This window comes from Acipenser ruthenus, chromosome 16 (assembly GCF_902713425.1).
Source record: "Acipenser ruthenus chromosome 16, fAciRut3.2 maternal haplotype, whole genome shotgun sequence".
NCBI lineage: Eukaryota > Metazoa > Chordata > Actinopteri > Acipenseriformes > Acipenseridae > Acipenser > Acipenser ruthenus.
In genome coordinates, this window is record NC_081204.1 from 3,049,204 (window position 1) to 3,073,513 (window position 24,310).

A 24,310-nucleotide genomic window follows, 5' to 3' on the forward strand; every position below is an offset into this window, starting at 1 on the left:
CCTTAAACATGATTTTATTCTTAATTGTACTGCAATTAGAGTTTAAGATGCTACCAATCATAATTCTTTTGCTTGGTTGTTGCTGGGAAATCCAGAAATAATCTAAACCAATTATTTTGTGCTCAGTATCGTACCATGGAAGGAATCAATCAGGTTTGTGAGATAGCCTAATCGTTACCTCAGTCTGTGCTTCTGTACGACTTGCTGCAATAGTGCGGTCATGCCCACAATGCCCTCTGTTTTCATACACAGATGTGACGAGATTAATCTTGATTTAGAAGTTTTGTCTCTGAGCAATTCCCTACTGTAGTGTTGTAGACAAATGATGCATTTGCATTGGTAATGCTGCCAGGCTGTGGAATGGTTTCACTGTGTTTGCCTCTGGCCAGCATGCCTTCTGATTTGCATGTTGATGAAAGAAGGTTTTGTGTTTGGACTGGGGAAAGTGGTAGCCATGCAGAGGAGATGGCAGCTGTATGCTGGCGAGGCCTGGGACTAAAGAATCACGTCTTATTCTCCTGTTCCTTTCACACACAAGGAGGTCTGTGTTCTGAGGCCCTTGCCCAGGGATCTGTTCCCAGCCTGGGAGTTTATTAGCCAGTTGTCTCAGCCGGTGCCCTGCTCCTCCACGGTCTGCCCAGTTGTCTTCTCTCCTTTGTCAGCTGTGCTTGATTCAAGCCTTTCATCTGCACCCACCCCTGCCAGCTCACAGTGCAATTAAGGGGTAATCTTTTCCAAATGGCACTAAATAAGGTCCTAAATCCCCTCCCCTAGGCCACAGAAGAGGATGAATCCCTGTCTGTCTGAAAACAGCTTATGAGTTGGGAAAACGGCCAGTGTGGTGGCTCCAGGGCAGTCTGCTTTGGGTGGACTGGAGGAGTAGAATTCTGAATTTGCACTTTCAGGAAGCAAGGAAACCCTGGCTATAGTGTTAGTAAAAGGATATAAAAATATTGCTGCTATACTTTGTAGCAAACCAGCAAGGCTGCTGTTTGCATAACAAAGAGTGATAATTAAAGTTATAAATAGCACTTCGGCTGGATGATGGAAACAGAGAGCCGCGTAGCTTTTATACTGAGTGAGTTAGGTGTAGTGGGATTTGCAGTTCAAAACTGTTGTGGGTGCAGAGCAGTGAATAAGATGAGGCAGCTGTGCAGAAGAGTGCTGTACAGTAATGGATTTGAGCACCATCAATCAGTCTGTGGTTTGTTTCTATAGTATAGGAAGAGAGAGAAACAGATGCCCAAACCTGACTGATGTGTACCATCAGTGATGTTTCACCTTTAACAGACATCCCTTGGGGAGCTGGTATTAGCTGGCAACATACATATAATCTAAGAGATGACACTGCTGTGCTTGCTTTTAATTTAATTTCTGAGCTACTGTACATCTGTGCTCATCCCCACAATGCTCTGTAATATATCCTATTCATGTAAAGAATATGCTCCCATTTTGCTAAAAGTATTGTGGTCAGCACAGCTGAAAGGCTGGTTAAAATGATTAATTCCTCGCCTCCATCTGCTAACATTGATAGGTAAGGTTGACGGATTACAGTGATGTACATTAGCTTTATTTGGTTTGCAAAGAGCACCATTGTGAAGGTCAGTGAAATGGAGAAAGTTAATTCGATTTTTATCTTGAAATAGAAATAAGTGGATTTCAAGCCAGTATAATAATGTTTCAGCATTGTCTTTTTGACCTGACCCTGCTGAAGGGACTCTTGTTAACTGCCATTCTGGCCACTACAGTTTGCACCTGAATTTGAACTTCTGTCAAACGAGAGCCAGCAATAAAAGTAAAAAACTTCACTTGAAACAAATAATATCTTGAATTACAGTAACTGTAGATGATTGAAATTAGGGAGTTATTGTATAGTCTTAAAGGAAATGCAACACAATATGCTTGGAAAAAAGACTTATTGAAATCTCTTCAGCCAGCGGCTACAGTTGTATTGTAAGGGGATATTTTTCAATAGTAACATAAGAAATCCGAAATATGCTTCGGTATTGATGCCTTCCCCTTGGATCCAAGCCACAGCATGATGTCTTTAAAGGAAATATGTCTACTGTACAGCTTAGGACCGCCTCTTGTCTAAATCTGGAAGTTGAGCTCATTGCAGTCGAACCCTAACCCCCTCCCTCTCCCCCTCATCACCCGCTTCAAGTTCAAACAGCACAGTCTGCTCGTTGTCTTGCAGTCATTGTTACCTCTGATTGCATATCGAGGCTGCAACCAGGGCTCCGTGCCACTCGCACAAAAGCCTTTGTGTTGTTGCTGAAAAGTGTTTTGTAAGAAAACGGTCTGCCTGTGTTATGAACAGTTGCTTGACACTCGATCTATTGTTGCCAGTGTCGACTCTGCTGTAATGCAAATCCCTGTTTGCAGTACTGTAGATACACTGTATGTTATTTCAGTTAGGTTATTTTAATTATCCTATGAATTAAGTGTCAGGCAAGGCTGATGCATCTTCAAAAAAAAAACTTGAAGGCAAGATGATCTACAGTAGGGAATCCAGTGATGTTGAGGGAAGACAGAATTGAATCAACCATAGAGAATCCATTGAGCTATGAAAAATGGTTAGGATGTGGCTTGTACTGTATGTTACAGAAGCTGTCAATATATTTAGTTTTACAACCAAATATGAGAATGAAGCCAAACCACAGAAGAAGCAAGAAGAATTTTCTCTCTTGTTTTTCCTGATGACTAATATTAATTATTTTCATTATTTTTTTTTATACCCATTTCAAATAATTACACAGAAAGGAACTGTGATGAGTAATTTCCTAATGGAAACGTGTGCGTGTCCGTCTTTGACAAATATCCCCTGGGACAAGTGCCGTTAAAGTGAAAGTGCGGTTCCGCTTCTCAAAAGATTTCGCTCTGCTGAAGATGATTGCATTGTACTTTGTTCATTGTTTTTAATTCCAGAGTGACTAACGAGTTTATAGTTGACTAAGGATTATGACTGTGCTGTATTATTTGTGAATTAATAAGTCAGCATTAAATCTTCAGAGCTTATCATTATGGTTTTGCAAAGGTCTTTAAAGAATATTAGCAACCAGGACATGTAGCCTGCTGTATAGCAACTTAAGTGAACGTGTGCTTGTAAAATAAATCTATAAAAGAGGACCTATGGATTTTGTATGCAGGTCCTGTCATGAATACAGTATCCATCTAATACTGTATCTACAGTATCTGCCTTTCAATTCTAAAGCCTTTTGAACAAAGGAAAGGTCACCTGAGACGTTGATTAATATTCAGTTGTTAAAGTACCTAGTCATCAATCAAATGCCTTTGTTCATACATTAATACATTATACAGTACGTTGCTAAGCTCAGTGCCACAAAAAGGCTTGTACTGCAGTTTGATATCTACGTGCTACAGTATGGGTAGTACGGTATTTTAATATGGAGAACCTCACAGTGCTGTGTGACCTTCCCTTCAACCACCTCTGGCTTGCAATCGTCTAAATAAAGCTTTTTAGCTGTGTTGAATTCTGTGAAGCTGGCTTTATTCATTCAGCAGCCAAGTATAAAATGGGAAATGACTTGAGTCATGGAAAAGCAGAAAGACTGCTCTGTGAGTGTGGTGAGGAGCGATAGCAAAGTGACGTGACCCCCACCCCCCTCTCAGCTTCCACCTCTGGTGATTGAATTACACAGTCTGGCGTGTTGTAAAGCAAGCCCCCTGTTTCCTGTTTTCTGTTTTCTGCCGTTTATTTAGAGGAGCAGGAAGCTGAATGTTGTCCTGTCAGGAGAAGGTTAGAATGAAGTTTGAGAGGGTGTGTACCAAAGTGTGCTTCAGAATACAGCACAGAGGGAACTTGTCAGTGGAGTGCCCTTGACCCTCAGCATTCCAGTGTTTGCCAGGTCTTGTCTCTGAAATGTCCCTTTCTATTCCCATCTTAAATTCAATTGTAGTATTTTGTTTCCCGTATCTCTGCTACACTAAAGAGAGACACGCTTGCTGACAGCAATGCAGGACTAAGCTGCAGTGAAAGGTGGCAGGAAGCGAGTGACTTGGGGCATCCAGAAAATGCCGAGCTGTGACAGGGACTCCCCACTTGAGTTCTGGAGTGCCCTTGGCATGATTTCTGCTCTGGTGTGGTTAGTGTTTAATGAAGGTAAGGATCAAAGTACAGACTTTCCCAACGCTGTTAGCAATAGATGTCCTGGCCTGAAATTCTATGAGGCATTCTTTGTGGCACATATTCAGTAGTGAGTGGATGCCACAGAATCCCAGTACTGTCCCCTTGTTTTCCCTTAAATGTGGCAGTCTAAATAACAATGCAGACCTGAACTTCAAATTAAAGGGACGACGAAGAACCAAACAGGGTTATTTTTGTGCCGCCTGAAGCACGTTGTCTGTTCCAGTCGGGCTCACTTCGCATATTTGTTTGCAGGAATCAGTTGTGGTTATGGTATCTTCAAAGATCCTCAAAGCAGTACATCTACAGTACGTTGACTCATACGGAATAAAAACAAACACAAAGATGGAGGGATTGGTGGGATGTTCTTACTGATTTGAATAAAAAATGAAGACATTCATGAACAGGTGGCAGATGCCCCTACCCGAAGATTGTCTCCTGTCATTTTTAAAAGTTTATAAGGGTGAAATGGACTGCACCCATTCATTAGCGATGGGGGGTTGGAGCAAGCCATTAAGAGTAATTACACATCTTTGTTTTGGCACAGCCTTCCAAAGGGAGATAAAGACAAGATTGATTGATCATTTTATTATGTCACGTCTGGGTGATTAATTTTCTTGCAGAACTAGAAAGGGGTAGCAGAAATATAATGGAGAAATTGTGCACCCAGCTGTGAAGTACTGTGGTAAGACAGTCCTATTATTTTTGTGATTGGCATCCTTATTCACACAGAAATACAGCTTGTATTTTCTGTGTTTTTAATTGCTGGATATGCCCAGATATAAAATGATATAAAATGATCGTAGGCTAATTGCATCATCTATTTACCTTTGCGCTTGCAGAACCATGCTGAGGGCAAGCTTTATAAACTCCCTGTAATTCCCAGCGTTTGCCTCGGCTCCCAGGAGTTACTTGGAATCATTTGGGGATTTGAGTCATAATATAATGTAATTTTGGAATCCATGTTGCTACTGCTGTTATACTCTACAGTGCATCTGTGTATTGAAATGATGTGAGCACTATAAAAACAAGAATGACCACAAATGTGCATACTATATATACTGTAGACAACCCCCCCCCCCCCCAAAGCTCTTAAATGGTTTGAAGACGGTGTACTCGAGGAGCCCAGAATTGTTCAAATGCTTCCTCAATCCCAGCAGAGTGTTTTGTTTGTAGAGAAACAGCAGTCGTGGCTTCCATTCCCAGCTCCCTGTCACAGATACAATGTCAACCGAAAGATGCTGGCTGGCTGTAGAAGGTCCAGAAACTGCATAGCTGTGGAACTTTAGACTGCTCCAGACAGCTAAGCGCTCGTTTTTTAATTCGGTGTACTGTAGGATGGCAGCATTTTTACTACTGAGTAATGTGATCCACACAAACAAAATGCTATTGATCGCCAACACAAAAGGCGGTCCGTGTTCTTCACTCAGCCTCCATTTTGATGTATTGTTACAGTATCTGTAACTTACTGTAGCGCTTCTAAAATGCTGCCAAATGAGGGACTGTATGCCATTGTCATTGCACAGTGTAGTACAGAACGGAAAAGCAGTTTCCCTACCAATCAAAGTCTGGCATTCAATTAGGTACTTTTAAAAGTTAAAAAATATTCTGAACAGAAATAAAATGTGGAATTCTGACCTCTTTCTCCTGTTAACTTTTCCTCATTGCATTTACAGAAGGAATTACCGAAATTCCAAAAAAAAAAAATATTCCAATTTATTGGAATAAATTGCTACAGTAATTTACCATACGTAGGCGAAGCGGGGCAGGTAAGACAGGGCAAGGTTTACATTGTTTACCCACTGTAATTAATGTACAGTTTTTTTGATGGATACTGTAACAATCATACTAGAAATACAAGCCATACCAAGACCACACACATTAATCATTGTAATGTTACTTCTGCTAATACAATCGCTGAGACTATTTATTTATTTTTGTACTGTTTGTAGTTGATTAAAAAAAAAAAAAAAGCCTGTTTCTATTGACAGTCGCTACACAGGAATCCAGATCAGCATTACTGCTTTATGGCTGTTTTTCTAGTCTGTCACGTCTGTGTAGGGTGGAGGCAGAATGAAAGGAACCAGTCTTTTGTTGATGATTAACAAAACACCCAGGTCTTCCTAATACCCCCTTCACAGAATAAAGAAAGCAAAAGGAAACGACAGACTGCCCTGAAGGGTGCACAAATAAATACTACAAACCTGGAAGGGAAAATAAACGCGAGCATGTGGCTGACTCTATTTTAACAGTCTGTTACTGTAGCTTGTTAACTAGGACATTGTGAAATTACATCTACTGTATCCCTGGTTTAAACTACCGCTAGTTAGAAAACCAATGGAAATGAATTGCAGTAAACTCCCACTTATACTGTACGGCAGTTTAAAACCAATGCACCTCACTGTAAACCGTGGAGGCTTGGAGGTTTCCTTCAGAACACACCGAATTGCTACCAGTTAAGTAAGCGTTTAATGAAGTGGCGGCTTTGCATTTATTTTTAGAACCAATCCCATTTCTGACAGTGACATTGCGGTTTGGTCAGCCTTACAGTACAGCAAGGTAATGGACTTCATTGTCACAGCACAGTACAGTGGAGTTTCTTGAAAGGGAGATGTCTCATGCTTGTGGGCTGCCCTGAAGCAGCCCTCACTGCTGATTGATTAAAGGAGACACAGACAGCATGAAGCCTCATAGACCCCTGACTGGGAGTTCAGTGGATTAGGCTTTCGATGAAAAGAAAGGGCACTTTGGCATTTTATTAAATCATTCCCCATTGTTCCCTGACATTTAGCACTACTGTTTTGAACGGGATAGAGGCTGACTGCTTTAACCAGCATGACTGCCTTGGTTTGTTTGGGATGAAAACAGGAAGTTTTGATTGAGTAAATCATTGATAAAGGCTGGGTTTCTGAAGTGTCTTCAGGAAGGCCTGGTTTAGCTTTAGGAAACTCTGTAGACTTCCCTGTCACTGCAGAAGCAAACGCAATGCAGTCAGTCACCCCTCTTCTCACACTCTCGCCTGACACTGTTTAATTAGCACTGCTGTTGTCATGGAGTCTGATCGGAGTGCAGAGCTGCCAGCTTGAACTTGACTTGAAGCTCCAGAATTGACTGCCTTTCACCCAGGTCAGAACTATTGAAGAATTTAAACAGAATTGCTTCCACACCCCTTATTTTCTGTTTCTATATAGAGAGAATGTAGCCTAATGAGTTTGTTTGACGTGCTTGTGGTCTACAGTAGATCTACACAATGCTTATGAGAAACTCTTCAGTTAACATAATTACTTTACTAGTTTTCTTGGTTAAAAGCAATAATGCATTAATTGAGTAAACCTGGTAAACATTTTTTTCATTAGTGTATTCTTTGGGACATCATAGGAACTTTAACCAAAAACACAGTACCCTTGTTTATAGTACATTTTAAATTAAACTGTTTCTTTTTTGCTGATGCCAATTAACAGCTGATGTGAAAAAAAAATCTATTTTCCCTAACAAGTTAAGTTTTCTGCACGAAATGCTGTGATCCAGTTATCAAAATAACCACCAGTTTCTCGCTAGCACATATTCTGAAATTAAATTGTTACTATTTTTAGCATGTGAAAAAAAACCAGTGCGTTTTGGAAAGTATATTTAATATACTTGAAATTCCTCCTGTTAGTGGCTCCAGTACTGTAGTTTCAATCCTGGAGTCACTGATATGCTATTTGACGATTTTAAAGCCACAGGAATGTTTTATTCACTGCAGCTTGGCACACTCCTACCCACCTACAACAGCACGATTGATTCCTACGTTTTCATTTTGTTATTTGTACAGCTCTGTTTTATTCAAAAGCACAAAGCAAGCTGTCTACTGATAGTCTACTGATTTACTGAGAGCCATTGCGCTACTGCAAATGCTTTAATACAACAAACTCATGCAATGGCATTGAATTCTGGGGCTGCAATTCAGCAGAAGATTTCTTTTATTAATACAGTACTAAAGATGTTACCAGCATGTATGACTCCTTCCGTTTTGAAAGCGGCTCTCCAGATGGGTGATGTGTCTCATTAAGCCTGAAATCACAGCACTCAAGTAGCTTTAATAGCACAGGAATGATTTGGTTCTTCATTGCTGGTTTGTGTCCACATCAGACCAAGATTACAGATTTCAGCCTTCAGTTTGTTCAGAGAAATTGCTTTCAGCCATAAGCTTCTAAATCGTACTCTCTAATCATGACATCATCTTCTTCTTATTGATCATACTTGCTTATGTGGCAAGAAGAAAATGTAAGATGAATGCACACTCCGAAAATACCCCTCCACCCACTACCAAGACCGTACATTATAATACTATATCATACATACGTTAATGATCAAATTGATCCCTTTGACTTAAAACAGTGTTTTGCCAGACCAATGCAGGGAGCTTAAATCTGTATGCATGGTATGTTTTACAGTGTAGAACAAGATCTATCATATCTCAGTCAGTATAGCTGTGAAGACTGACACCTCACCATGCAATGTGTTTTAAAAAGATGGCCTGGCCCAGAGACTACAGAACCTGCATGTAATCCTAGTGCTTTTTCATAAAGATAATGCATCAAAGCAGGCTGTCTCATTACTCTGCCAGCCTATTATACTGTAGTTGCTGAACTATACTTTTTACAGAACTCATTCTGTGGTTAGTCAAAAAGTGTTTCCATACTGTAGCCACATTTGCAGTGACTGTACATGATGAACATTCATACTCATTCTCGTGTGTGTTAGTGAGTCACATACTGTACTGGGTCCAGGTCCACTGAGTCCAGGTCCATAGGAGAAATACATTAGACCAAAACATCATGTACAGTATACTCCACTGGGAAGAAAAAATATTGTCTTGTAGTTTGTACAGTAAGTTGTTACTGTAAATGTATATAATTTCATGAGTCTAGGACTACACAAGGTTGAATGATTCACAGTGTGCCTGATTTAATCAGAACTCTTCATGAGGAAGTTCCTATGAATAATAGATAACAGGCTGACCCATATATTAATAACCTGATGATCTGGGATGCTGAATTGCTTATACCCCTGGGTTAGTTGTGGTTAATGCTATTGCTAGGTAACGAGGCACAAGCGTGCACTAGACATTACTGTTGGGAAACCATGGGGTTAAAAACGCTTTGAAAAGAAATACTGCCTCCCCTCAGACACACTGAGGCATTTCTGTTCCTGAAATAGCACAGCTTCCTTTCGGTTTTGCTTTCTCACTTGAGCAATATTAATATCCAAAGAGCAATAGGAGTATTACAGTGGCTGTGGTACCCTAACATAACCACAGAGCCCTGTAGAAACCGCCTAAGAACAGATACAAAAATACAAATACAAAACTAGGTGATCCCTTTGTAACTATACCCCTAAGCCACATACTGTAGCAGCATACATTATATTCCATGCTGCTTTTAAATAGGTCACTTCCATTAGGAAGGGCTTTGTCCATTTTATGATTTTACCGGCAGTAAGTATAGCACATTTGGAATGGTGTATGGAAACCCTTCCACTCATTTGAATGGAATGCTGCAGCAGTTGCATGTTTGGCTTCAACATGTGGGGATTCTGTTAACTAGTAGAATATTTTCCATACAGTTCACAGGGCTATACAAGTTTAATACCTAACCTGGCTTTAGTGCTACATAACATACAGTTAAATGTATGCAGAGGACAGACTACCCTTATGGATGCAGTAAATGTTTTTAACAACCCAGACATTCCAATAATTCACACATCCGGTCTAACTTCAGGTGAGGTGTTGAGTTGTGTGAATTCTCAGTGAAGGAAAGTGTTAATTAATGTTTCCTCACTTCATTAACACCTTGCTTAGTTTGAGTTTAGTGTAAACTGTGCTGTAAACCTGGACAGGAAGTATCTCTGAATGATTTTATGAAGACCTATCTCAAAATGCTGTGGATTGTTTTTAAGAGGCTTGGGAAAACATTTAATGAACAAGTACCTTTTAAATAGTAGGAAATTTCTTCAAAAACCCCAAACAAGCAAAAAGTACCTTCCTTAATCTTCATGAAAACACAGATCTTGATGGTAAAGGACTGCTGATGCTGTGCAGTCTGAGGGAGAAAAAAAGTCTTACTGCCACTGCAGAGAAAAAATGTTTGATTGGCCAAGTCACAGGAATGCCGCAGTGCTGCACAACCTGCTATGTATAAGCAGAGTGGTATAGCCTCTTATTACCCGAAACATCTGTGTCTATCTTCATTAGCTTGTATTGTGGTCGAAAGGTAACTGCCACATCATGCAGTGTACAGTATGTGACAGATATGAGATTCGGTAAGCTACAGCCCTTCACTGCACTATGATGGAAACACGTTTATTGATCAGTATGCTGGAAACCCTGTTTGTTAATGGATAGAGTGAGCTGGAGGCCGGGTGCAGAGCACAGTGAATGCATCTGGCAACCAGAGTGCTTTCCAATGAAGCAGCAGAGTGCCGGAATGCAACCCGCACAGAAAGAGCAAATGAAGGTCACAAGAAACTGAAGAAATGGCATTTTCTGTTGGAGCGCAGTAGCATTGTAATTATATGTGCGAAAGCACGAGGCAGGGAGCGCAGGCTTTGACGCATTGCCAACAAAGTGTGAATGTCAATACAGGAGGGGGTTGACTTCAAACCTGTTTCTTCACATCAAGTTTGCACTTCATGTCTGTTAGGGCATTAAACAAAACTGTCTGTTTTATTTATGTATTCACAAAGGCGTTGGTTTAGTTTGACATAAGTCCAAACCACTTAAATTACACACCACCTTCATGTGAATTCTAGGGTGTTGCATTTGTTCTAATTATCTGCCAGGCCTTTTTGCATTGAGCTGCTAGACATGGAATAGAGCTCGACATGCCTTATATGGTAGGTATTTTAGTAATCTGAACAGTATTACATTACATGGTACCTAAAACCATTTTGTCATATTTTATACATTACTATACTGAGCAGTATCCAGAACACAAATACTGCCAGCTGCAAATGGCTATAAAAATCCACAGATGTTCCCAGAAGTCACAATGAGCTCATCCTAACAGCTGAGCTTGTTGTTCACATAGGATCAGTGGAGCCTGCTCAGCTTTAGATCAAATTCTGTAATAAGTGAACTATTTGTTTGTTCACAAGCACCTTTTAAAGTAATTCATTTGTCCAACCATTGCCTTCCGATGCTGGTCAGACTTGCCAGAGACAAGAACTCTGTTAAGGAAGTGCAGTGTAGTGGATTGCTTGTTTTCTGCCAAGTGCTTGAATAAACCTGCTATTTCAAGTGATTAGCCAGCTAATGTACAGACCAAAACCAACCTAATGATAACACCTACTGTACAGTTCAAATCAATCACAGCAGACCTTTTATAATGCAAATGTGCTCCAATATTGCATACAAAAAGAACATTATTGATTTTACTCTACACTATACACAACCAACTGTAGTAGATAAATGTGCTGCTTCACTGTGCATCAAAAATAATGCTCTTCAACCCCCATTGATTTGTCCTTGGAATTTAGTATAATGCTGGCAATGAAGAGAATCAAGCACTAAATGCAGAGCTTTAGGGGTGTCATTTTACTAAACTCACTGCAGACTAAATCTTCCATTATACAGACTAAAGTAAAGAAGCACTATTTGTAACTTCAAGAGGGGCCAACACAACACAGCAAGCAATTACAAATAGAGCAAGCTAAATGGGGAGACATTTCTGTATCCCTGCAGTAAAAAGACACTTCACCAAGTGAAAGCATTCATCCCAAATGCTGAATGGATCTTGTGGGGGAGGGTGGATTCAAAACATATGTACGTATTTTGACAAATAAACTAAGTTCCAGCTGTTTAAGTTTATGTGGCCCCTGCTACAGAACAAAGGTCACTGTTGCGACTGGTCCTGTTTCTATTTGGCTAAGTAAAGGAATTTAGGGCCAGTGATGTCAGGTATTTGAATCCAGTGACCCTGTTTGGCTAGATTACCACAGTTTAGTCTGTGGGTTCCTGTAGATGTGTGCTGGTTTAGGATGTGAACTTTAGTGCAAACTAATCTCAAGAGCAGAAAGAAAGGGCTTAACTTAATCTCCCCTATTTAACCACCTCCACTCCTTGTTTACTGTGCAAAGCCCACATTTTAAATAGAAAACCCATTCCTTTGATGCTGGCCATTTCCATTTCTGGTGTGGGAAAACATATACAAAAACACTTCAAATCCTGTGATTGAACAACCCTGCCATTATGGCAGATACAGAATAGAAATGTAGTACCTTTCTGACAAGCAGCAACTTCCAATTATTCCCATCTTCAAGTTGATGGTTAATCATCTTATCCTCGGAAATCCTTTAATGGCAGTTTTGGCTTTAGTGATGAGATTCATCACCTGTATCAGATGGGGATTAAGTGTGCTGTATCAGCAGATTCAGAATTTATGTATCCTTCTAGTTAGCATTTGAATGTGTGGGAATGGCTAACACGACTACAGTCTGCCTCCATTTTATTTTATGATGTGGTTGTGGCTGTCTGGTACTGAATGTAATACAAAGATAATTCACAGTGCTTTGTTGAGAGCTTGTGAAATGAATGCTCTTGTAAAAAAATGATGTGTGTCTGCATTTTAAATTCATGTATTTGTAGACCATAGAGAGCAAAATTCTAAACCTATGGTAAACCCTGGAAATGAATTGTCTTCAGTATTTTGCAGAGCGATGGAAAGCAGTGTTTGAAACAATGTTTCCATGAGTTCTTAGAGTGAACAAGAGACCATTTGCAATGCTTCTAACAAGCGCAAAGAGGTTTGTTATAGATTAGCTTTCTTGCATTCTATTGCGCTGTATAATGCCCAAGGGGATAGTCATGCATGCCAATCAAATATACCTCGGAAATTATACCACTAAAATATCCTATTGTGCTACACTGGGATTCAGCGACTACACTGTAACTGAATTGATTTCCAACCCCCTTTAGGGTAAATTACCACCAAGTCTAACAAACGAATAACTTCTGCATGTTTAATTTGTAGGTTTTTTTATTTTTATTATTATATGCATTTTCCAAATAAACATCTGGTACACCCAACACATTTTGAATGCTTTTAACTCCTCTAATTGTCCAATTTCATAATCATTTCCATTCAGTTAATGTCTGCAGCTGCCCTCCTTTCCTGGCGACATGCCCAGGAGACCTGAACCTTCTCCATTAACCTGGTAGTGCAGTGATGAAATCACTTCCAGGCACCCCCAGACGCTTTTTATCTGCAGTGGGCGAGAGCAGGAAGGGAATCATTTCATTTCACATGTGCACAATGATGTAGACAACAGGTTCCCTAACTGGGGTCTACGGACCACTTGTGGACACTGAATAATTCCCCAAGTTGCTATTTGTGCTGCAGACTCTGATTCTGTGTATACGGTAGTAAGTTTTTGTTGTCCTGCTAATAGCAGTCAGTGGAACAATCCGTTAACACCAAGGTGCTTCCCATCTTGGTAAAGGGGAAAGACTCGGGCAGACTACTGTATGTTCCATGCTGCATTTTCCAGAACAGCTTTTATATGTTTCAGTGTCTTGAAAGCTCAATGCAGCTGACTTAGTTTATTGGTCACAAGTCACAGCACCTACAAAACCACACAACATGGTCCAGGGGTTGTGCAATCTTACACCATAAAAGGAGATCTGTAACTCGAAAATCTGAACGTATCTGTCCCTTTGTTTGAAATTGCAAAATTAGTCAGTCACTCAACTATAAGACTTCAAATCACAAATACCCTCCCTCACAGTACTTCTAAATCAAGATGAAAATAAACCACGTGGTTTACACGTATGCACATGTACTATGTTGATTTGTGTGCAGTATCATATCACTGTGACAACAGCAGCTTGCCTTGTATTCACTCAGTGTGTCATCACTACATTTATTCCGTTCAATGCTCTCTTTGTATTAGATTTTAAAATAATTGCATTCCAGCATTAGGGCTTTATGTAGGAGGCAGATGTACTGTCTTTTTTAGCCTTAAAGGACCTTGCTTTACCCACCTGCAGTCTGTGAGCACTGCAATAACATCTCCAGCAAAGCCTCTGGAGACGATGGGTGACGTCTCGGAGTCAGATACTGACAACCTAATTGTGCTGCAAGGATCCCTGGGTGATCTGCCTCCATTGTAATTGCTTCCTGTTTGTTTTTCTAGCTGTGTTCTTGAGTTGTTGTATTTAAACAAACAGAGGGAGCAGCCTATGGTATAACTGACTGGCATAGTCGTGTCAGCTGCAGAATGGGGGCCTTGTTGTTTCAGCCTACACAGTATGGATGCATGGGGGACAGTCCTGGTCTAAGATACTGTAGAGGAATAATGATGAAACACAGTGCTTCGTTTACAGCAGCTGAGGGTTCTCATTCGTTACAGCTGGGCCCCTTATCAGGTTGTCTGCAGTACCAGACATACTGATTCTGTCCCTTGTTCTAAATGTTAATCATCAGTAATCATTATTAGTCCTCTTTCCTTATTAGTGTATAATACTGTATTTCTGTACTGACACACTCCTGCATTTCCGTACAGTACATGCATATAAACAAATATAGCTTAAGGAACAGACGTGGTTATCACACCTACTTAGTGTACAGCGAAATCAAAGGGCGTTTAAAATGCTTTGGAAAGACTTGTATTTGTGGGACTTGGTTTTAGAAGCCCTTTGACATTTAAATAAGGCCTGAAATATTCAAACTCTTAATCTCTGCACTGGGGCGATTGAAATGTAATTGATGGAGACTTGACAGATGGCTCTTTTCTCTCTATTCCAGAACATGCTGTTTTTTTTAATTTCCCCAGAGTTCAGCTGATTGATGTTTCTGTCCCCTCTTGCCTGGATTTGACTTTATCGAACGTGATTTGATCTGGCAGCATTGCCATCAGACTGGTCACAGACTAGCCATTATCAGTGGAAGGAACTGGAAACTTCCCTTAATGACTTGACACCGACCAGTAAATGGAGCCGTGTGCTTTTAAGTGGTACTGAGCACAAGCGCAGAACCATTTCAAAGACAATGACCTTGTAGAGAGACTCACAGGTCAATGAAGCTGTGCAGCATGTAGGCTAGATGGAGCTCTTCAAGCCATTCTCAGTGCTTGGAAATAAAATATATAGGGCAGTTAATCTCCAGATTACACTCTAGATACAGTAGGTTTCTTAAACTGTGTAAAACCTGTGAACCAGCAATCATATTTACCTGTATTTGTTTTAAAAAGCTAAAAAAAAAAGAGGTTGAATCAAGATTTCAGATCAGTTTTGAAATCATTTTGTTTAAAATCAAAAATCTTTCACAACCTACAGTATTGTTCCCTTGTGCATATAACAGTATATCTCATTTATTAAATCCATTTCCTGGTGGCTGTTTTTACTTTTATTCTGGTATGTATTTGATAAGGATCAGGCAAGTCTGAATCTGTGACAGAATAACTCTTTCTGTGTCATTAGGACTTTTTAAATGAATACATTTACAAGTGTAAATACACTTTACAGCAGAATGTCTATAGTGCAGGATTTTGGTTTCATGGTACAGTATCACAGGCAACAATAAACAGATGGTTTTATTGTGGTTCCAATACTTATAATGTTATCCTTTTCTCTGAACATAAAACAGTAAAAGAGAATGGAACAGGCAATTACAAATACAGTAGCTTATTTCTTGATAGCTAAATATGTCCTTGTCCAGCAGTTATACTGTACCAGTGCAATATAATTCTCAGGAGTGTTTTGTATGTTTTGATGGTTAACCTTTTTGAAATGTTTGTGATGCTCAAAGGATTACATTTATTTATTTTGTTCAGGCCTTCGGACAAGCGTATTCCAACCACAAAAAGGTTGCTGCGGATGGAGAGAGCCGGGAGGAGTCCCTGATCCAGGAGTCTGCGTCCAAGGAAGCCTACTACGAGCAGAAAGTCCTGGAGCTGCAGACAGAACTGAAACAGATGCGCAACGTCCTCGCCAACGCACAGTCCGAGAACGATCGGCTCGCCTCCCTAGCACAGGAGATCAGGGAGGTAAGATGCACCCTGGACTTCATACAGTACAACACAATTGGTTTAATGTACTATTAGATATAGTTTCCTCTAAGAACCAGTGCAACAGTAGAGGCTTCCCCATGCTGCCTGTCAATTCATGTCCCCTCTCCCATATCATACCCTCCCAATCATTAGTTATTAGCAGCTGTCGCAGATACCATTGCATATTGTTAGCACCGCTAATGCCAACTCATGCAGTAAGTTTCCCTGGATCTTCCATTTGCTGTTGAAACTAAATAAATCACAGCTGCTTTTCATGGGGAGTGTTAATTGAAAGCTCTCCAGAAAAGCAAAAACATCTGTGTGTGGCACAGAAGAGGGCGATTTCAAGATGCAGGAAAAAAAAGGCTTTTTAGTGCTATGTGAGACATGGGCGGTACAATTTAAAACACCAACACAGCAATCCTGCTTTCTTATACTCCAGAGATGTTCCAAACAATCAGCATCAAATGGCAGTGTCCATCATTATGCAGCAGATGCCATTGGATTTGGCAGAGGTTGGGGTAAAACACTTCATAGAGACTTGTGTAAATTGGGCTTGGTAAGCAATTGTAATACTGTAGAAGAGCTATTGGGGTAAATCAAAAGGTTTAATCTTTGAAATTCCTGTTTTAAGAGTGTATTAATTAAACCAATTGCTTATTCACAGCAAAGCCGAAATGTTGTCATCATCTGGATTGGAACATGTTTGATCTCAGTTGGTTTCCCAGCCAGCCATTCCAAATGCTATAATTTAGGCTCTTAATTTAGCAGAAGCTTGCCAGTAAATCCTGTAATCCTCCTTTTGAAGTATTGTGTTTAATTGTTAGAAAATTGCTGTCCTGGAGGAGATGAGGAGTGCTAAGGATGCTCTTGGTAAGGCAGCACTTGGTTAAAGACCTCAGAGAGCTGCACCTCTGCAGCGGCAGGCAGGTTTGGATGGGTCCTGCTTAGCGGAAACCATCCTAGATAATACACTGGGGTTGGGATGTCATGCTGGGGTCTGGCTCATACTTGTTCCCCCTCCCTGTTTTCCCTTTGAGCACTGTGGCTTCCTTCCCTGGAACATGAAATCTGCTCCACTGGGAGAGCACACTGTACCTCCTTCTCCCTGCAGTGTGTTTGAACACAGGGAATTAGTCAGAGGAGGAGGAGGAGGAGGAGGAGGAGGGGGGGGGGGGGGGGGCTGCACCATATTTTCTCCTTCATTTTCTTCCTAGCTCTCTCTCTCTCTCTCTCTCTCTCTCTGAAGCCGTAACATTGATTCAGCACTCAAAATGAGAGGCCTCTGTCGTTGTTTGCTTCCCATGCCCCAGAATGCTGTTTTTACTACTGCAAATTTGTTTTCCTGGCTTCCAATGGGTTTCTAAGTAATAATGTCACACTGGTTATTGCACAGTCGGTCAGTGCTTTACACACCCAGATCTGAAAATATGCGTGTGCAGTTAGTTTTCGAACCTTTGAGAAATAAAGTGTCACTGAGTTATTCCAGTTATCTTCAGCTACAAGACCACCTATTTTATCTGGAACATGCTGTACTTTTTTATATTAAATAATCACTAAATGGTTCTCATGCTGTATGTTCTTGCATACTGTAGTATAGTAAATATTTAAGAGATGCTTATCTCCAGTGTTTCTTTTAGGTAATTGCGCTTAAATACCTAATCAAATGTTCACAAATCTTAGGGGATTTAAATCTTCTCACTTTGAGAGCTAATTTGTAACTGGTGCTTGAAACCAGACTATTGTAACACAGTGTGGAACCACACAGAGATTGAGGATTGAAAGCTCCTATTGTGCGCTCTCTGGTGAATGTGTTGGTGAGATTCAGTGGGCATGTTTGGGAAAAGAAGATTTGCACCCAAGGAAACTGCACGTACAGTAAAGTAATATCGGCAGCAGTGGAGTTCCTTCTTACTGGGGCGAGTAGGGATTACTGTAGGCTGCTTAATGAAATGCTTCCAGCACTGCCTTGGAATGAATTTCTGGGTGAATGGGCCCAGCTGTGGGCTGCCTTTGTTCATCACAGGAAGTGCTCCTGTGATGGTAATACTGAGAGACAAACCCACCCTGGGGTTTGTCTAGACAGGTTGCAGTTTCTTACAGAAAGCCAGGACAGTTGTTGCCTTTTCTTTTTTTTCTGGAGAAATAGAAATGCTGACTGCAAGAGTTTGTAAGAACAGCTTTTTAGTGTAGAATTGATTAAAATCGTAAAGCTTTTAAACTGTCAGGCCACTTTATTTAGAGTTTCTATTTACATTTTAATGGGAGAACTGCTGTTTCATGTCCTCTTCCTATTCCCAGGTGATCTAGTATCACACAGGTTGTGTCACATATCCCAACAAAAGCATATTGGCTCAACCTTGAGAGTGTGTGGCCATATCATTTGAATGTCAAACTGCAGACCCAGTTTAAAAGATATCTAATTGTGCAAGGAGTTTGATTGCTGTATACCAAGGAAAGAGCGCCTGCAAGACCACTCGTATCACACAGGGAATAAGTTCAAGTTCAGTAGACGCCCTCCACCCACCCTCCTCCAACAAGAATTCTTTCCATGCAATAAAACCTGAAAGTCCTCCAATGTGAATTTAATTAGTAGCATGATCTCATTGTCAAGGCGTGACATAATGGGGAATTTCAAACCACAGAAAACTTGTGTTATTAATGACTGTGACCTGCGACCCATGGAGTGTGTGATCTTTGCAGAAGTCCTAATCAGAACTGACAGGCTGACTGAAACAGAATAGAACTGCTGAAGTTAACTGAGTAACTTAAGACTTTGAATGAAGGTATGTTGTTCACAGGATTGATTGACAAACAGAGGGATCCATTCATTTACACCTCAGTATTAAACTCTTCCTGAGTGCTTGATTCTGAGTGCTTGATTCATCCTGTTAACAGCAGTTGTGTTGATGGCACTCAACATACCCTGTTCATTCTACCTTTAATTATATTGGTTCCTTGACAACTTAAATAATACATAACAATTTAGCAACCTATTTGCAAAGTATTTAAACCATCAAAAATAGCTATTCTAAAGAGATTTTTAATAGAGGTCATGTGTATGTATTGTAACACTACTTAATATACAGTAGATTACATTACATTTCAGTACAAAATAAGAACATTCAGTGTGTAGGTCTCCCAACATGTTAATAAATCAGGGCCATTTGTAGTGTGAGGTGAAACTTTGAAACCCCACAGGAAATTGTCAAATGTGATACCTTAAAATATTGCCTTTTTAAAATGTATGAAGCATTTCTAGGCTAAATGTTATGCAGTTTATACATTTGATAACCTTTCTAATGTTGGATTAATAAATGTGCTTTTAAGCATGGAGAGATAATAAAGTATTTATACACTGGACTTGCTTGGTCTGTGCCCCACGTTCTACTAATCTCAGTACTACCACTAAATTAAACTCTATTAAAAACTGGCTTCTGGACTGCGGCTCACGCTTTGCCCTGAATAAATATGTCGAGCTGAAAATACTAAAGAAAGGATTATCAGAGAGAAGTCCCTGTTTAATATAGCAGAAATGTGTAATGATAGATTTGTGGAAACGATCAATGAATGTCCCAGTTTGTACAATTTCTGTGTCCGAATCATCTGAGGTCTGAGTATTTTTTGATGAGAGGCTGAGAGCACCCTTTTCTCAGGCACTCACACAACAAAACGTTGTACTGTTAATTATGGAATGACACAGTACATTACCGTCTGCCCTCCAAGAAATAGCTAACTAAGGTATTTATGACTTTAATTCCCTAGCATCATCTACAGTAGCATATCAAAGTACAGCATACACTTGAAGAGCCCTGAAACAAAAGGCAGAGTTTAATAGTAAAACATTATTAAAACATCAAATGAAAATCTCCACAAAGGCATCGAAAATAATTCAGTTTATTCAAATCACCCACCTAGTTAGAAGGAATGTGATATCTGACTGAAGTTATATTGGCTCAAGTTCATTACTTCAACTTCAAACAAAATGAACAAGTTTTATTTTAGTGCATCGAGACACATGACCTTTTCATAATCGCATGGCTTTTGTCTGGATTTGTGTACTGTACCACTTCTCTGTATACCCTGATCCAATTGAAAAATAAGCTAAAGTGCCATTTGCTTTTTAAGGAGACAGCGATGAGCAAGACAACCAAACAGTTTCAAACACATGTAGTAAATGAAGGCTGCAGCATGGGTTTAAAGGTTAAGATTGGAGAGTCAGATGATCAAGTTCAGTGTCTGCTGCTAGACTAGACAAGTCCTAGTACCTTATGGGATACACCCAGCTGTTAAACTGCAAGGCTACCCAACCCCTGCAGCCAAATGGAAGAACTTAGTGCTACTCCACCCTCACTAGAACAGCAATCTTATGAACCAGTATGCAGTACAAAAAAGGTGTGCGTGTGAGAAATTCATGACATTAATAAGTGTATTACCTATAGAACATGGTGTAATTAAGAGAGCCTTACAGGGCAGGTGGAACAGTAATCAACAACACTTTAATGGTGCTCTCAGTCTGGCAGACCATATGTATCTGGCTGCATCTACTTGACTTGCTAACAGGAAAAAATGCCTTTGAGTACCTAACTTTCAGAAACCAGATTGAAATCATATCGTCCATGTTATACTGTATAATCACGTTATACTGTATAATCAATTTGAGAAAGGGGGGTAGGGGTTATTTTTAAAGCAGTTCTGAAAGTCTTCATACAGTAGGCCAGTGTGTATACTGTATTTCAGAACTGTACAATACAGTGTTCACAAAGTGTAATTATGTTCCATCAGAATCTACCTAACTTCCTCAAGGCTATCGGAAATTGTACTGTGTTTGATTTTGCTGACTGTAGCCTTTTGTTAAGCTATAAACAGCTTTGGGGCCTTGTCATAGCTTTGTTCTGTATTTATTATGAATGCAGTCTAATGTATTGACGTCTGTGCAAGTCAAGCTGTATTTGATGGCTGTTACACATACTGTACAGCTGCTCCAAGGCTTGGTCCACCTCACGTGTACATGATGGAAAGCATCTGCATGCCTAAACTTGGTTCATCTGTACTGGATAATTATTGATATCAAGAAAAATACTAACACAAGGCATGCATTACCAAAATAAAGCAAAGTTTTTTATTAGTGAATCAACTGAAAAAGCAGTACAGTATATTACCCAACTTCAGCACTGCCTTGCTCAGTCCTTCTGATCAAAAAAAAAAAAAAAGAAAAGCATGCACATACTTCTGTAGCAATAATTACATTATTCTTAAATTGAGATATTTAGCATTGTGTGATGGAAATTATATTGTTTAGCCATAGATTACTTGAGCCTGTTTTTTAGTTTAGTGTCTGTGAGAAAAGCGAATTGAGTTATTTATTTTATAATGTGTCGTGCAAAGGCCCCCGGTAACCTTTTCTGACAAATTGATTCCTCTAACCACTCAAGCTTAAATTGACCATTATTGATCAGTAGTGATTTAATGTGCAGATAATTTATCTGCCATTGAAGACATTAGCAAAGTAAATTATTGTATAACTTTAGTTCATGCTTACAAACATAAATCTTGATGGTTAAAGTGGACCCTCATGATATTTTAAATAGCACTTTAAATAGGGACCCTCAGGGTTTCAAATGAGCAACAACCTTGAGATTTGCGTTTGTATTTTGTGTAGAAATCCATCATGTCTTTCTGTCATAGACAATTCCTATTTCCTTTTTCAAGAATTTCTCCACACTGTCTATAGACACAGCAGTGATGGCACAGTCTAGAATATAAACCATAAACGTGTATTGGGTTTTAGGATTTGACTGTTTCAGTACATGCTCACAGATGATGACTAATCCCTAGTAAATCTGTGATTGTCCTGAAGATGAACTCTACTGTTTTCAAATATTAGAAAATCGCAAAACAAATAATTTTATGATCACGTGAGGGATCATATTGGATCAATCTGCTGTGGCTTCCCATTTGTAATCAAGCCAAGTGGTGTTTAATGTCACCCGTTTTAAAAGAAATCACTGTACTGTAGCTTGGATTCTAAGGTATCAATAAGTGTATTTATCAGAACGGATTAACTTCAGAAACATTTTAATTTCAGTTTAGTAGAGCACCCAATGATGTTGATTTAGGAGAATGCTGTGGATTTGCAGGTTGACTTGATAAGCTTTCAAAGATTACATGTGATCACTGATTAAATCGGAAACTGATGGAGATGCTACAGTACCTGAATGCATTGGGTTTAGGAGAGAAAATACTGGGTTTTTTTAGCCTACATGCTTCACAAAATTAATTTCAGCATGCTTACTGCAGAGCTATAGATCAGTGTATTCAATAGACTGTACTGTGTGGATAATGCAGATTCTTATGTCTACCTGATATGGAAATATAATATATAATATTACATATTGAAACTTATGTCATTTGCTATAGAGTAGCTATTGGTAACCCCATTGCGTGTGAGCCCAAGGCTAGTCAAATGCATCTTGTTAGGAAGATAAAAGGTATTTTTTGACAGAGGTCTTTAGGTTCTGGCAATGAAATGTCAGTAAAGATTATAATCAGCCATTCTTCCCCCAGAGAATACTGTGAAAGCCTTGCACAACAGCAGCCACCATGGCTGAGTGGAAGCCCAATGTACACAGTACATGTGTTTTTCATTAGGTGGGAATTGGTTGTATAAATATTTCCCCCTTTCCAGCAACATAAATAACATGAAGTACTGCTTTTAAAACATTGCTGTTAAAACATGTACATATCTGTGCTGGACTGTACCAAACGAGGAAGCTGCTATCTCTGGCAACAGAGCTTTTTATAATAACGTAGTCTCTTCCCCAGAGGCATTTCAATACAGATTTATTAGAGTTTTCATGATTTGCAATGTAATCTCCACAAAGCGGGTGTGTGTGTTATTAAAGAGTAAAAGGTTGTGCTTTCAAATCAGTCATTAAAGACAGAATGGAACTGCCATGGAAAAACAGATGCCTTTAGGTACAGTAGGTTTAAGGCAATAGGCAGTGACACCAGCGATAGTGGCTCCGTGCTTGGAGTCCCTCGCTATCGTTATTTCTCATTACGATACAAATCTCCTTTTGGAGTAGTCCCAGTTGTCGTTGGGATACTTTATTTATATCCATAGCTGTATGTGATCCCAGTTTGGCTAAAATAAACCAAAAGAAAGAAAGCTAATTTCAATAGATGTTGACCTTGAGCAACTCCGTCTTCATGTAAGAATCCTGGCTGCAGACAGTGTATTGAAACCATCCCAATCTGAAGGAGGGCGGCTGCTTACGTCTGGAAGGAAATGTAACTTGAGCTACTAAGCGGCTTTGAGAATTTTGAGTTATTGGGAGTCTTATAATACATTATATAGGCTGTCTACTGTGTGATGGAAAAATACATTCATAGTACTGTATTTCATCCCTATTCACCTGTTCACCATATCTGACAGTTTCTTTTACTTTATGAGCTTACTAAATGACTCTAAAAATGATACAAGAAGATCTTATTTCTTCTATTTAACCTTGTTAGCCTTTGGGTAGCAGCTGGTGACCTCCCTTCAAAGAGCAAAAGGCCACTTGGTTAGTTGGAATGATCTGCATTCCTTAGCCTTGCCTTGAATCCCTGGTGGCTTTATATGCATTTCTTATGCTGTTTCTTCACAATTCTGACGTTGACAGTTAGTCTAAACTGGAGACTGAGTGGAAAGAGGTGAAGACCATGGCAACTATTATTATTATTATTATTTATTTCTTAGCAGACGCCCTTATCCAGGGCGACTTACAATCGTAAGCAAATACATTTCAAGTGTTACAATACAGGTAATACAATAAGAGCTAGAAATACAATAACTTTTGTTCAAGCAAAGTTTAAGTGTGACAAACCACAATTCAATAATACAGCAGATAATAGTGATAGTTACATCAGGGTATGATTAAATAGTGATAGTTACATAAGGATATGATTAAATACAAAGTACTGCAGGTTAAACACTTGGCAGATTACAGTATTCTGAAGTACAGGATTAAATGCAGTAAAATAGGGGCAGATAAGAGCAAAATAAAGCACATTTACATGAAGGGTGATAGTGTCCCAGGATACAAACAGAGGAGTTCTACAGGTGCTCTTTGAAGAGGTGAGTCTTAAGGA

The 24,310-nt window shown here is 39.6% G+C and overlaps 1 protein-coding gene across 2 annotated transcripts in view; it reads left to right on the plus strand.

The window, feature by feature from the left end:
• The window catches only part of LOC117963487 (protein bicaudal D homolog 2-like), a 49,364-nt gene that overhangs the window by 6,183 nt on the left and 18,871 nt on the right, over positions 1 to 24,310 (plus strand). For both annotated transcript variants that reach the window (XM_034903726.2, XM_034903727.2), the window contains exon 2: positions 15,959 to 16,171. In XM_034903726.2, the coding sequence (XP_034759617.2) occupies positions 15,959 to 16,171 (213 nt within the window). The remainder of the gene's footprint in view (positions 1 to 15,958; positions 16,172 to 24,310) is intronic.